Here is a 13988-nt window from a genome sequence, read left to right as displayed (position 1 = left end):
TGAGTCACAGCGCCTGGCCTTAATTTTCAATTATATAGAGCTTTTAGGTGATCTTTTTTGTTTTCCCACTCTGACAATTTCTATCTTTTAATTGGCATGTTGAGACCATTTATATTCAATGAAATTATCGATATGGCTTCATTTAGGTTTACTTTTTTATTATTTTGTAATTTCTTCCCGCTGGTTTTTATTTCTCTATTTACCATTCTTTGCCATGCTTTATATTATAGGAATACCATGCCTTCAGCAAGTCATAATCTTTTTGCTGGTGGAAGATTACATTGGATCTGTAGGTCACTTTGGGTAGTATGAACATTTTGATATTGATTCTATAATCCATAAACACAAGATATCTTTCCATTTATTTGTGGTTTCTTTTTCTTCCACTCCTTTCATTAATGTTTTAAAGTTTTCAGTATACAGATCTTTCATCTCCTTGGTTAAATTTATTTCTAAGTATTTTCTTCTTTTTGATGCTATAGTAAATTGAATTGTTTTCTTAATTTCTCTTTTGAATAGTTAATAGTTAATGTATAAAAATGCAGCTTATTTTTGTATGTTGATTTTCTGTTTTGTAACTTTAGTGAATTCACTTGTTAGTTCTAACAGTTTTTTTGTGTTTGGAGTCTTTTAAGTTTTCTATGTATGGCCATGTCATCTGCAAAGAGAGACAATTTTACTTCTTTTTTTCCAATTTGGATGGCTTTTATTTCTTTTTCTTTCCTAATTTCTCTGCCGAGGACTTCCAGTGCAATGTTGAATATAAGTGGTGGGAGTTGGCATCCTTATCTTGTTCCTGATCCTAGAGGAAAGGCTCCCAACTTTTCACTACTGAATAGAATGTTAGCTGTAGGCTTGTGATATATGACCTTATTGTGTGGAAGTACATTATTGCTAAATGCAATAATTTGTTGGGAGTTTTTGTCATGGAAGCATACTGCTTTTTTTTTCAAATGCTTTTTCTGCATCTATTGCGATGATCATACAATTGAAATCCTTCATTCTATTAATGTGGTGCATCACATTTAGTAATTTGCATTTGTTGAACCATCCTTGCATCATAGGGATAAATCTAATTTGATTATAGTGTAGGATTCTTTTAATGTGCTGTTTAATTCAATTTGTAGCTGTTTTGTTAGAGGATTTTTGCATTTACGTTCATCAGGAATATTGACCTGTAATCTTTTCTTATAGTGTCTTTGTCTGACTTTAGCATCAGGATAGTACTAGTCTCATAAAAATCCATTTGTAAGTTTTCCCTCCTCTTCGATTTTTTTTTGGGAGAGTGAGAATGATTGGTATTCATTCCTCCTTCAATGCTTAATAGAATTCACCAGTGAGGCCATCTATTATTGGGCTTTTATTTGATGGGAGATTTTTGATTCCTGATTTAATCTTATTACTCATTATTGGTATGTTCAGATTTTCTATTTCTTTTTGATTCAGACTTGATAAGTTTTATATATATATATATATATATACACACATACATATTTAGGATTTATCCATTTCTTCTAGACTATTCAGTTTTTTGGTGTATAATTGTTTCCTGTAGTCTCTTACAATCCTTTGTATTTCTGTGGTATTAGTCATAATGTCTTTTCTTTCACTATTGATTTTATTTGAGCTTTCTTTTTTTCTTAGTCTAGCTGAATTTTAAAAATCTTCTCAAAAAAACCTTTTAGTTTCATTGATCTTTTATATTGCTTTCTAGTCTCTATTTCACTTATTTCTGCTTGGATCTTTCTTCTACCAACTTTGGGCTTAGTTTGTTCTCTTTCTAGTTCCTTGAAGTGTAACATTAGGTTGTTTACTCGAGTTCTTTCTTTTTAATGTAGGCATTAACTACCATGAACTTCCCTCTTATAACTGCTTTTGCTACATCCCTTAAGTTTTAGTATGTTTGTTTCCATTTTTGTTTGTCTCAAGTTATTTTAAAATTTCCCCTTTGATTTCTTTTTTTTACCCATTAGTTGTTCAGGAACACATTATTTAACTTCCACATATTTTTGAATTTTCCTGTTATTAATTTCTATTTTCATACCATTGTGATCAGAAAAGATACTTGGTATGATTTCAATTTTCTAACATGTTTAAATACTTCTTTTGTGGCCTAACATATGATCTATCCCAGAGAATGTTTCATGTGCACTCAAGACAAATGTGCACATGCTTCTGTTGGAGAGAGTGTTTTGTATACATCTGTTAGGTCCATTTGGTCTAAAGTGTAGTTTAAGTCCAATATTTCCTCATTGATTGTATGAATGATCTATTAATTGTTGAAAGTGAAGTATTGAAGTCCTCCACTATTATTGTTTTACTGTCTATTCCTCCCTTCAGATCTATTAGTATGTGTTTTACGTATTTAGGCACTCTGATGTCGGGTGCATATATATTTATAATTGTTATATCTTCTAAATATATCGATTCCTTTGTCATTAAAAATTGCCTTCTTTGTTTCTTTTTACAGTTTTGACTTAAAGTCTATTTTGACATAAGTATAGCTACATTTGCTATCTTTTCCTTTCCATTTTCATGGAATGTCTTTTTCCATCCCTTCACTTTCAGTCTATGCATGTCCTAGAAGCTGAAGTAAGTATCTTATAAACAGCATATAGTTAGGTTTTAAAAAAATCCATTCAGGGCTAGGTGTGGTGGCTTGTCCCTGTAATCTCAGCACTTTGGGAAGCTGAGGCAGGCGGATCACTTGAGGTCAGGAGTTTGAGACCAGCCTGGCCAACACGGAAAAATGTGTCTCTACTAAAAATACAAAATATTAGCCAGGCGTGGTAGTGTGCACCTGTAGTCTCAGCTACTTGGAAGGCTGAGGCAGGAGAATCACTTGAACCTGGGAGGGAGAGGTTGCAGTGAGCTGAGACTGTGCCACTGCCCTCCCGCCTGGGTGACAGAGCGAGACTCCATTTCAAAAACAAACAAACAAACAAACAAAACCACCCCATTCAACCACTCTATTTATTTTGCTTAGAGAATTTAATCTATTTACTTTCAAGGTAATTATCAATAGGTAAGAACTTCCTATTGCCGTTTTGTTAGATTTTTCTTTCTTTTTTTTTTTTTTTTTTTTTTTTTGCTTATTTTGAGTCTTCTTTTGTGATTTGATGATTTGTTGTAGTGGTATGCTTTGATTTTTTTCTTTATCTGTTATATATCTACTATAGGTTTTTGTTTTGTGGTCACCATGATGTGTATATATAACATCTTATAGGTATAACAGTATGTTTTAAGCTGATAACCCCTTAAATTCCATTACATAGAAAAACTACGTTTCCTGCTTCCTACATGTTATGTTTTTCATTTCATAATTTAGATATTTTAAGCCATTATTTCTTCAAATTTTTTTTCTGTGCCAATCTCTCTCTCATCTTTTTTTGGGATTTCAATGATATGAATATTAGACTTTTGAGTATTTTCCTCTAGGTCTCTGGAGCTCTGTTTTTAAAAATATTTTCCCTCTAAATTCTTCAGATTGAATAATTTTTATTGATCTATACTTGCTTGCTGACTCCTCTATTATCTCCCTTGAGTCCATCCAGTAAATTTTATATTTCAGATATTATATTTTTTAGTTCTAAAATCACCATTTGATTCTGTATTTGTAGCTCCTGCTTCTCTGCTGAGCACTTCCATTTTTATATCCATTTCAAAAATGGTTCCTTCTAGAAGCACAATTATAGTAGCTGCTCTGAATTCTTTGTCTGATTCCCATATCTGGGTCATCTCAGGATTGACACCTGTTGATTTTGTTTTCCCTTACGAGCAGTTAGATGTTTTTGGTGCTATGTTTGTCAAGCTATTTTGGATTTTATTGGCAATTTGAGTATTATATGGGGAGACTCTAGGTCCTAATAAAGTCCTTTGGGGAAGATTATTTTTTGGTTGTTGTTATTTTGCTTTTGTAGATACTCAATTTTCTTAGGTTCAGACTGCAAGTTTTAGCTCACCTTTCTGGATGGTGGTTCTAATGTTAGTTACATTTTCAAGGCCTTTGCTGTGCTGCTTTGGGTCTGCCTGTGCATGTGCTACTCAGAGATAACTCCAGTATGTCTTTAGCTACAGAATTAGAAGATTTCCTTCTCTAGCTCTTTCCTCTCAAGTATCTCCTTCCCCCAAACTCTCTGACTTCCAAGGGCTTGTTTTCCTAGTTATGTGGTCATTAGAAAGACAAGATTTAACTTGAAGCTATAGTGACCATAATATCCATAATTCTCCATGATTGGGGCTGCCTTTAGAGCAAAGTGGTAGAGAAAAGAGAGAGGAAGATAAAAAATAAAAGTGATTCATCTATCCTTTTTGTACTACAGGATTTCCTTTTGGTTCCTTTCTAGTTCCTCTGGCCCGAAATTTGGGTTTTCCCTCAAGGTGTTAGGTACTGGAGCCATTGTTGCCACCATATTGTAGGTTTATGGCTGGGCTGCCCTTGGTGTAGAACTGGGAAAAAATAGAAAAACTGATGGGAATTTTCTACGCTTCCCATTTTTCCCAGTCATCTTTTTATGGGGACCTCTTTTCCGGGCTGTCTGATCAGAAATATTTTTAGAGCTTTTGCTGCTTGGTTCCATGATGGAACAACTCTTGAGTCAAAGTGGGAAAACAAAAGAAGAAAAATACCAAGGAAATTCACCTGTGAATGGATTTTTCTTCAAGCTTAGCTTCTCCGCCCTAATTTGCTTGCATTCTTAATTTTTTTAGAGCTCTCAGGTAGTTGCAGTTTGTGTTTTGTCCACTATTTTCAGTTGTAATCCGTGAGAGACAGTGGCTGTAGTGGACTTGTTCCATCTTGGCTAGCAATAGGAGTTCTCTATATCTATGCACGTTTGTATTGATTCTTCATAGCTCACAGTGTCTGTCACCTAGGTGATGAGCAAAACTTATGTACTGAGTGAAAGGATGAATGAATAGACAAAGGAATGAAAAAATAAGAATATGAAAAAATAAAGGAAGGAAGAAAGAAAATGAAGAGATGGATGGGCAAGGAACATGTGGTTCCTACAGGTGTGTCAGTCTTCAGGCATGATTCTACTTTATGTCGCTAGATGGCAGTAGAAGACAATGCCCACTCAGTGATTTTTAAAAAAAATGTATTCAACACTTATTGACAGTCTACTATGGGCAAGGCACTTTATTAGGAACTGAGACGGGTGAAAGTGGGGAGGAGGATGGGGTCCAAAGAAAAATAAGAGTCAATTTCTGGCCTTTAACAATTCACAAGTTGACAAGTACAGAAAGATTAACCAAATTATGGACATCCTTAAATGGGGTGAGGGGCCATGGCCTCTACATTCATGTGGTCATGGCTCTGTCTGCAGGCTGAGAACTAGGTGGGTGGGCAGATTTTAGCTGCAGTACACTGTTCTTTGCTGGTGGGGTGACTACTGCATGCCTGCAGTAGTTACTTGATCCTCTGAAGGGCTTGCATGGACTCAGCTTGTTCTCATGTGGGGATGCAGGCCCAGCATTACCAGATCTTCCATTTCTCATGACAAGTCAAAAATACAAATTGATATGAAATTTCCTGATTTGTAAATGCTGGCACTAATTCACAGTTTACAGAGCACTGAGTGAGTCAATCAAAACACGTCTATGGGATTGGAGTTGGCTCTTAAACCATCATCACTTCACGATCTCTATTCTAGAGAGTCATCTGTGAGTTCCTTTCATGGTCTCTGCCATGGATGAGATCCAGACCAAAGTGTCCTTTGAAGGAGTTCCTCCGTTTTTCCACCCCCTCCTTGTTCCCCATTCCTTATGTTCAGAGATTCCCTAAGAGAGTGACACTTACCAGCCTTTCTCTGTGCCAGTGAGCCCTACCTGATTTCTCCTCTAGGAAGGAGCCACCAGGCTGGCCAGTCAGGGCAGGTGGCTGGGTTGCAAGCACTCCATTTCTGGTGTCCTTCTTACATCTCAAATACATCAGTTTGAGCTTTTTCATGACCCTAAAGGTTCATTCATGTGCAGAAAATATTCAGAAATTATTTTGATTTTAAAAGTTAATTTTCTTTTTACATCTATTTAAAAGTTCCTTCAAACATTTAGGTTACATTTAAAATATTATTTTCCTATTACATGTCTACATACATACTTCATTGATTGCTTCTTATTTTTTAATAGTTAGATCTGAAGGAGAATTTAGATTTTGAGTTTCTCTTGCTGATTCCTTATTACAACGATCCAGGACAAAGAAAAAGGATGATTAGTATTCCATGTTCCTTGAGGCCATGGAAGCCGGGAATCTGGTCCAAGGGCACTAGAGTGCCTGACAAATGCAATACCAAGAGGCACAGAATGTCGACTCAGGAAGGAGGTAGGAAGTTTCCTTCCCTCTTTCTCTCCTCCAGTGATCAGTACTCCAGGTGGCATAGCAAGAGTCAGAAAAGTACAGCAGTTGCAAGGGCGTTTCTCTCTGAGGTTCAGCCTCAACTCTTCCCCTAACCAGGGACGTCACTTTGGACACATTGCTTGGCCTCTCCATGCTTAGTTTTCTTTCTGTGAAGTGGGAGTGTTAACATATCTCCGGGAGGTGTGGGGAAAGGGAAGATGTTGATCAAAGGGTATAAAGATTCAGTTAGATTAGAGGAATATATTTTAGTGTTCTATTGCACTGCATGATGACCATGGCTAATAATACATTATTATATATTTCAAAATTACTAAAATAATAGATTTTTAATGTTCTCATTACAAAAAAATAAGTTAGTGAAGCGATTGATATTTTAATTAGCTTGATACAATGTATCCATAGATGAAAACATCACATTGTACCCCATAGATTTATACAATTATATATATTATCTCATAGAGCTATTCTGAAGATTTAGTAAAATGTCTGGCCTAATATAAACAGGAGGTAAACAGATAGGTATTTATTTCTTGTTCCTTTGATATAAATGTTGACATCGGATTTATTTGTTAAGACCAGCTATAGACAAGATGGTGAGAACCAGCAAGATGTCCTCAGAAACTCCAGCTTCACTTATCCCACAGAGCTGACTGTGGCTCCTTCAGAAGTCCAGATACTTTTTATTCTCATTTCCTTTCCAGTCTCAATGTGAACTCTTAGCAAAGAACTGGATCCTTCTCAATCAGCTATTTCCTTCTCATAGTACTAGGACTTCAGAGAGGCGGAAGAAGGAGAGATGAGTGAGGGCTCATCCCAGAAATCCTAGTGGCCAGACCTCTTCTGGGAGCATCAGATGCCTACAAGGTGTTTATGGACCGACATCTGTGGGTGTGTCTGTTTTCTTAGTGTTGGTGTCAGGGTATGTAGAAGTTGAAAGTGAATGGCAACTCTAGTGTCTTGTTGTGTTACAAACTTTCACCAGGTGGCAGAAGAGTACTGTGAAGAGAAGTCACAAGGCTTCACAATCACTCTCCAAAGTAGTGGGAAGTCAAGCAAGAAAGGGTGGCTTGTTCAGAATAGTCGCGATCATTCTGAAAGCAACTCATTAGGGTTGGCAAGTTAAGCTCCAATATGAATTCATTTGGAAACTAGAAAAACAAGAAGAGACCAACCTGCCAGATGAGAAGAGATTCTGTATGAAAGGAGAGACTTCAAGAAGTGTGGATGGCAAACCATCCCAAAAGCCTGAACAGTAGGGTAACATGAATGGACCTCATTTAGTTGATTACCTGGAAGTTCAACTGTGGGTATGAAATGTAGAATCAGCTAATATGGTGGCAGAGGAGCTGGTTGCCTATATGGTTTAATTGGAGAATTCCTGAATCTATTTTCTTCCACCCAGTTTCACTATTATGGTTTATCTGGGGTCAGCCTTTTCTCTAAAAGGTCACTGTTATAATGCAGGTACAGGACACCCCTCCATCCCCTTAACTCTTGTTAACTGATATTAATTCTTCTGATTAGTTTATGTCACTTGGAAGAGTGAATTGTCTCAAGGAAAGAATGGAGAACAGGCTAGACCTTGGTGTTGCTAAAGCTAGTGCTGCACTCATGGTTAGGCCTGTGTTCTCCTGTTGAATAGAAACAATTTCATAGAATGCCAACATCAGAAAAGGCACTCTGTGATCACAATAGAGAAAGAAAAAAAATCCACTCTATAATCCTGTCTGAGCACAGATGAAACCAAGAGCGTTGTCTAAAAGTGAACACAAAAATGACCAGTGTGCCCCTATCCTTATTGATGTAAGTGATTGCTGCTGCTTTACCAAGGAATGCTTTAGTCAGTCTTGTTTTATTCTTCACACCTTCTAGATAAGAATTATTAAGATACCCAGTCATGGGATCCTAACAATATCCAACTCAGAGAAAAGTTCCACTTCCTTAAACCCTGTCCAAAATCACTTAACACAAGGTTTGGCAAGACAGCACCTGATGTTCAGAGAGAGATGAAAACTAGGGAAAGAAAGTACCAAAGGAAAGGGAAGAGATGATGAAGCCAAAACCTCAGAGCTTTACAGTGGGGCCTTGAGTGGGCTCTTGTTTCAATGTATTCAGTAACCAGAAGCCAGGGACCCTGCTTGCACTGCCCGCCACTGACATTTCTCCTCTGATCTAAGTCTCTGCTTAACAAAGAAGCCTGTGGCTACTCTTAAAGTCTCTCCATCTGGAATGGGGGTGAGTTCGTTCAGCTCACTCCTTCTTCTCCTTCCTGAGCAGCTGACTTATTCTGATGTGGTTTTGCGGTTATACAGTAAGCAGCACTGCTTATGTGGACATGGTGTACTTTCAGTTTCTGAAAGTGAGTCATGTTGACTTTCCTCTGAGGAGTAAGAGTGACCCTTGCTCAAAAGGACAATATGACTAGAAGGAAGAAACACCAGAGGCCACCAGTACCAGAATGTTTACCAATGTATGCAGTCACTAGTTTTTAGGAGTAGTTTGTGTCATCTTTTTAAACAAGGTAAATTAGGAAGAAACATTTGGTTTTGAATCTTTGAGTGTTTGCCAATGTTTGAAGTACTTATCTATTTTTACTCATCATTTAAAGTGATGTTGGTGGCTAAAGAGCTCAAGATCTACAAACATACTTAAATAAGTTTACATTTGGTCAGCTGGAACCTGATGGGGAAATTTCCAAGAGGATCACTTGCTAGTATTACATCTTTAATTTTCATGTCTGTTAATGGCTCGTGATATTGGACTATTCATCCAGGCCCTAAGAAATCTCAGCAGGTCTATTGAGAATCAAAATTGAGGCTGTAAATAGTCAGCCAATATACAGAATAAGGGGTTTCTTGTAATCTAACTCTCCTTCGTAGTCCTATTTGGTTAATTTTTTCATGATAACATGTAGAGCCAATATGGGCTCTTGTCACCACTTCTGCACCCTTGCAAGCGTTGTTAATTGTCTTATGTTTTTCTTGCTTAGCCAGGATGCAGCCTCAAGATACTTCCCGTCACCATGCTCCTGACAGCCACTGCTGTCAGATCACAGTAGATAAGTGAGATCAAGCCCATTTGCATGTCTGCCCTAGAATCTCCATTTAACTTTGCTCTTGGGTATCCAAATCATAGGAGTGCCACTGTCCTCCAATCAAAGAGACTGTCTTTATTTCCTCAACAATTAAATCTCTCTGAGTCCAAGAAAGTGCAAATAGAATTATTGTCAAATTCTATATCACTGAGCCATCATCATTACCTATTGCCTTGGTAAGTCATTTGGGCGATTGGAGAGAATAAGAACAGCCCAGTAGTGAAGCAACATGTATTAAATAATTAGAGAGATATTCAAGACAATTTATATTTCACAAGTGTATAAAAATTGCTATTACTTCATGGGACTGAATTTTCTTTTCTTTTCTATTTTCTTTCTTTCTTTCTTTCTTTCTTTCTTTCTTTCTTTCTTTCTTTTTTTGAGATGGAGTCTTGCTCTGTTGCCCAGGCTAGAGTGATCACAGCTCACTGCAACCTCTGCCTCCCAGGCTCAAGCGATCCTCCCACCTCAGCCTCCTGAGTAGTTGGAACTACATGTATGCACCACCAAGCCCGGCTAATTTTTGTATTTTTTGTAGAGACAGAGTTTCATCATGTTGCCCAGGCTGGTCTGTGAACTCCTGGACTCAAGCGATCTGCCTGCCTCAGCCTCCCAAAGTGCTGGGATTACAGTGGGCTGAATTTTCAAGGCACGGCAAGTCCCCCTTTCAACTTTTGTTAGGTACTAGGCCTGTCATTTGGTAGTTGCTATAAAGTAGGTGGCAGCATCTATTAGGGTAGAATAGATTCAGTAGGGAGACTTACTAAACTGCTAATATTTATGAAATTTAGTATGTGTTAGCTATTTGTGCTTCTTAATAAAATATATTTATTAAAATCATAATATACAAGTACTGATTAAATATCATTCTAGCTGAGAGTCTTGGTTGCAATTAATAGGTATAAGCTTTAGATTACATAAGCAGGAAAAGGACTTATTGAAAGGTTCTAGACACAGAACCTCATCTCCTCCGGTGCTGAAGCCTGCGGCGGGGCAGGATGGGCAGGAGAGCAGAGCCGTGGAGTCTGCGGCATGGGTGAAGAGCAGCATGTAATTCCCACGGCGGGATTGTTCTGCATCCGCAGCCTCTGGACTAGCAGGATCTGAACCTGGGGGGCTGCGTGCTTACAGGTGCAGATGTCAGAGAGCCCGCAGCTTAAAGTGTGTCGCCTGGCTAGCGCCATCCCCTCGCCTTCTTCAAGGCCTCCAGGGCTGGGCCCAAGCACCTGTCGACGGCACCCTGGGCCCAGAGCACTCGCGGGCCTCATCTCCAATGATTCAGAGCTCACGTCCGTTGCTGCTGCAACCCCAAGATGTCGGAGACATGGTGGAAATGCTTATGGTATGAAGAAAACATGAGGCACCACCAGTTACATCTGGTGATCAAGGCTTTCCTGTGTGGCTGCATCAGTGGCACATGCTCTACCCTCCTTTTCCAACCTCTGGATCTCCTTAAAACACGCCTGCAAACCCTCCAGCCCTCAGATCATGGGTCTAGACGTGTTGGGATGTTGGCTGTACTCTTGAAGGTGGTTCGCACAGAGGGTCTTTTGGGCCTTTGGAAAGGGATGTCCCCTTCCACTGTGAGATGTGTCCCTGGCGTTGGAATCTACTTTGGCACTCTCTACTCTTTGAAGCAGTATTTCTTGCAAGGCCATCCCCCAACCGCCCTGGAGTCAATCATGCTGGGGGTGGGCTCTCGCAATGTTGCAGGGGTCTGTATGTCACCCATCACTGTAATCAAGATGCGCTATGACAGTGGGAAATATGGCTATGAGAGTATCTACGCTGCCCTGAGGAGCATCTATCGCAGTGAGGGGCACCGGGGCCTCTTCAGTGGTCTGACAGCAACTCTCCTTCGAGATGCACCCTTTTCAGGAATCTACCTGATGTTTTACCACCAGACCAAAAACATAGTGCCCCATGACCAGGTGGATGCAACCTTTATTCCTATTACAAATTTCCGCTGTGAGATATTTGCCGGTATTCTGGCCTCACTGGTAACTCAACCTGCAGATGTTATCAAAACTCATATGCAGCTTTACCCACTGAAGTTTCAATGGATTGGCCAAGCAGTGACACTTATTTTCAAAACTATGGACTATGTGGCTTCTTCCAAGGTGGCATCCCCTGAGCCCTCCGCAGAACTCTAATGGCAGCAATGGCGTGGACGGTGTAAGAAGAGGTGATGACCAAGATGGGCCTGAAGTCCTGACCAAGAGAGGACTGGGAAAGGGTGAAATCTATTGCCCTGCTTGGTTTCTGCCAAGGGCTGCTGCTGCTTACTATTCTGCAGTAAGATGAAGTCCTACCTGGAAAACCTGGCAGAAATTGTGTGCCTTTGCCTTCAGTAATCCCTTTAAGGAGAAAATATATGGACCTGATTTGAGCCTTCAGAATCTCCAAAAGAGGAGTCACCAATACATAGAACACACTGGGGTGTTAGGGGAGAGTTTTGCATACCCTGAGGGGCTACTTGGAAAGGCATTTTCCCAGGAGAGCTCTGCCATGTGGCTGTGCTTCAGGCCCACACCTACACCACAGGGTCTCCTTGGGTACGTTCTTGGGCAAGGAATCAAAAAGCCAGAGAAGCTGTAAGCTGCCTGCCGGGCCTGAGGAGCTCCAGCCAGGGAAGACTGGATGTGAGGAAAGGAGTCACTGTCACCAGGTCACAGACTGACTGAGGTGATGGTAGGATGAGGAGGAACAGATGTCCTTCTTTAATTGGTTCTTAGTCAACTTCTCAGAGGCTCTGGAGAACGGGACAGTGGCTTTCTAGCCTCTGAATGTCCAAATAAAATTTTTTGGTGTTGGCCCCTGTACTGTTTTACCTCTAAATTCTGGCATTTTTTTTCCCTGCAATTAAAGTGCTTTACTTTAAAAAAAAAAAAAAAAAGGTTCTAGAGTAGCTCAGAGAAGCAACTAGAAATCTAGAACACAAGACTTCAATCAAAAGACAGTCACCACACTTCCGTCAGGCTGGTGCAAGAGCTGGGCACTTGTCTGATTCTCAGAGAAGAGAATGGAGGTTCTCTAAAAAAATATTTTAAGGGCATGTCTATGCATATATACAATATATTTTTTAAACTTTTAAGTTCAGGGGTACATGCGAAGGTTCATTATATAGGTAAACTTGTGTCATGGGGGTTTGTTGTATAGATTATTTCGTCACCCAAGTATTAAGCCTAGTACCCTTTAGTTATTTTTCCTGATCCTCTCCCTTGTCCCAACCTCTACTCTCTGATAGGCCCCAGTGTGTGTTGTTCCACTCTGTGTGTCTGTGTGTTCTCATCATTTAGCTCCTATTTATAAATGAGAACATGCAGCATTTGGTTTTCTGGAGAATGGAGTTTCTTAATCTTCTGTTACGTAAACCCCCTTGGCCACAGGGTGAAGCCTATGAACCTCTTCTCAGAATAATATTTTAAAATGTATAAAGCAAAGTGCATGGGATTACCAAGGAAACCAATTCTACTGAAATATGGTTATCAAAATAATAAAAAATCCCAAATATATGCTATAGTAATGTATGTGCTTCCTTATTAAAGCATTAAATAACATTAACTGGTGGGTCTAATTATTAATGTAACTTCAGTAGTGATGAGCATAAACAGATCTTGGCTATCCACAAGCTCTGTAGCTTACAATATCTGCAATGAGTGTTAGAAATATTACAATATCTGTAATTTCAACCAGTGACAAGGTCACAATTACTGCTTATACAACTGTCATTAGTTTAATGCCTACATTCATAATTAAAGAATATTCCAAATTTTAGTTTGCAGTTAGTGAAATAAAGTCATATATTTTTTTCTACTCATTTTCATGGATTTCTTTGAATTTTATTTATGGGCTCCAGGTTAACAGCCCCAATTTTAGACTGTGAACTTCTTGAAGGGGAAATTTTTGCTTTATTCAGTTTTGCACTTATGTTATCTCTATTTATATAAGTGCTGTGTGTCCTTTTACTATTAATAAGTGACATATTCCTTCCTCTGAGCACTTAGGCAAATATCTGAAAATTGGGGAAAGAGATCCCAAACACGGTGCAGATTACCATTCAATACTGATGATTCTCAGGTTATCTTTGTGCAGAAAAACCCACTCACTTCTTTCTACAGCCATAAGCTTTATTCCTCTTCTCAACCACACTAGTGAAATTCTGTGGAGCAATTGCCCATAGAGTTCTACCACAGGACCTGGCTGCTCTTCTGGACTACATGGACAGCCATTTCTTTAATGCTGTCTTCTGGAAGGACTTGGATTTTACAATAGCGATTGTCTACCTAACATTCACCGAGGAAAGAAAATGCACTCCTTTCCAGAAAGTCACAATTATTTTCTCATCTCTCTGTCATTTTAATTGCTTTATTGGAGAGTTTCTTTCTGTCATCCATTGGTTCATGTTCAGCTAGTCAGCCTTCCAGCTGACTATAATTTCTTGTTTTACAATCAGGTTAAATGTGAATTGAGCAATTTATATTTGGTAAATATTCAAGAAAATTATTATGCTAACATTATTGAAGAACTTCTTGA

At 38.9% G+C, this 13988-nt stretch overlaps 1 protein-coding gene across 1 annotated transcript; it reads left to right on the top strand.

The window, feature by feature from the left end:
- Positions 1-10765: 10765 nt before the first annotated feature.
- Positions 10766-11531, top strand: LOC100598065 (mitochondrial glycine transporter-like). The gene is made up of 2 exons (XM_030823212.1): positions 10766-11383; positions 11529-11531. The coding sequence occupies exons 1-2, from the start codon at positions 10766-10768 to the stop codon at positions 11529-11531; spliced, it is 621 nt and encodes a 206-aa protein (XP_030679072.1).
- Positions 11532-13988: the final 2457 nt, after the last annotated feature.

The sequence above is a fragment of the Nomascus leucogenys genome, chromosome 12 (genome assembly GCF_006542625.1).
Source record: "Nomascus leucogenys isolate Asia chromosome 12, Asia_NLE_v1, whole genome shotgun sequence".
In the NCBI taxonomy this organism is placed as follows: domain Eukaryota; kingdom Metazoa; phylum Chordata; class Mammalia; order Primates; family Hylobatidae; genus Nomascus; species Nomascus leucogenys.
This window is presented reverse-complemented; position numbering and strand designations above follow the sequence as displayed.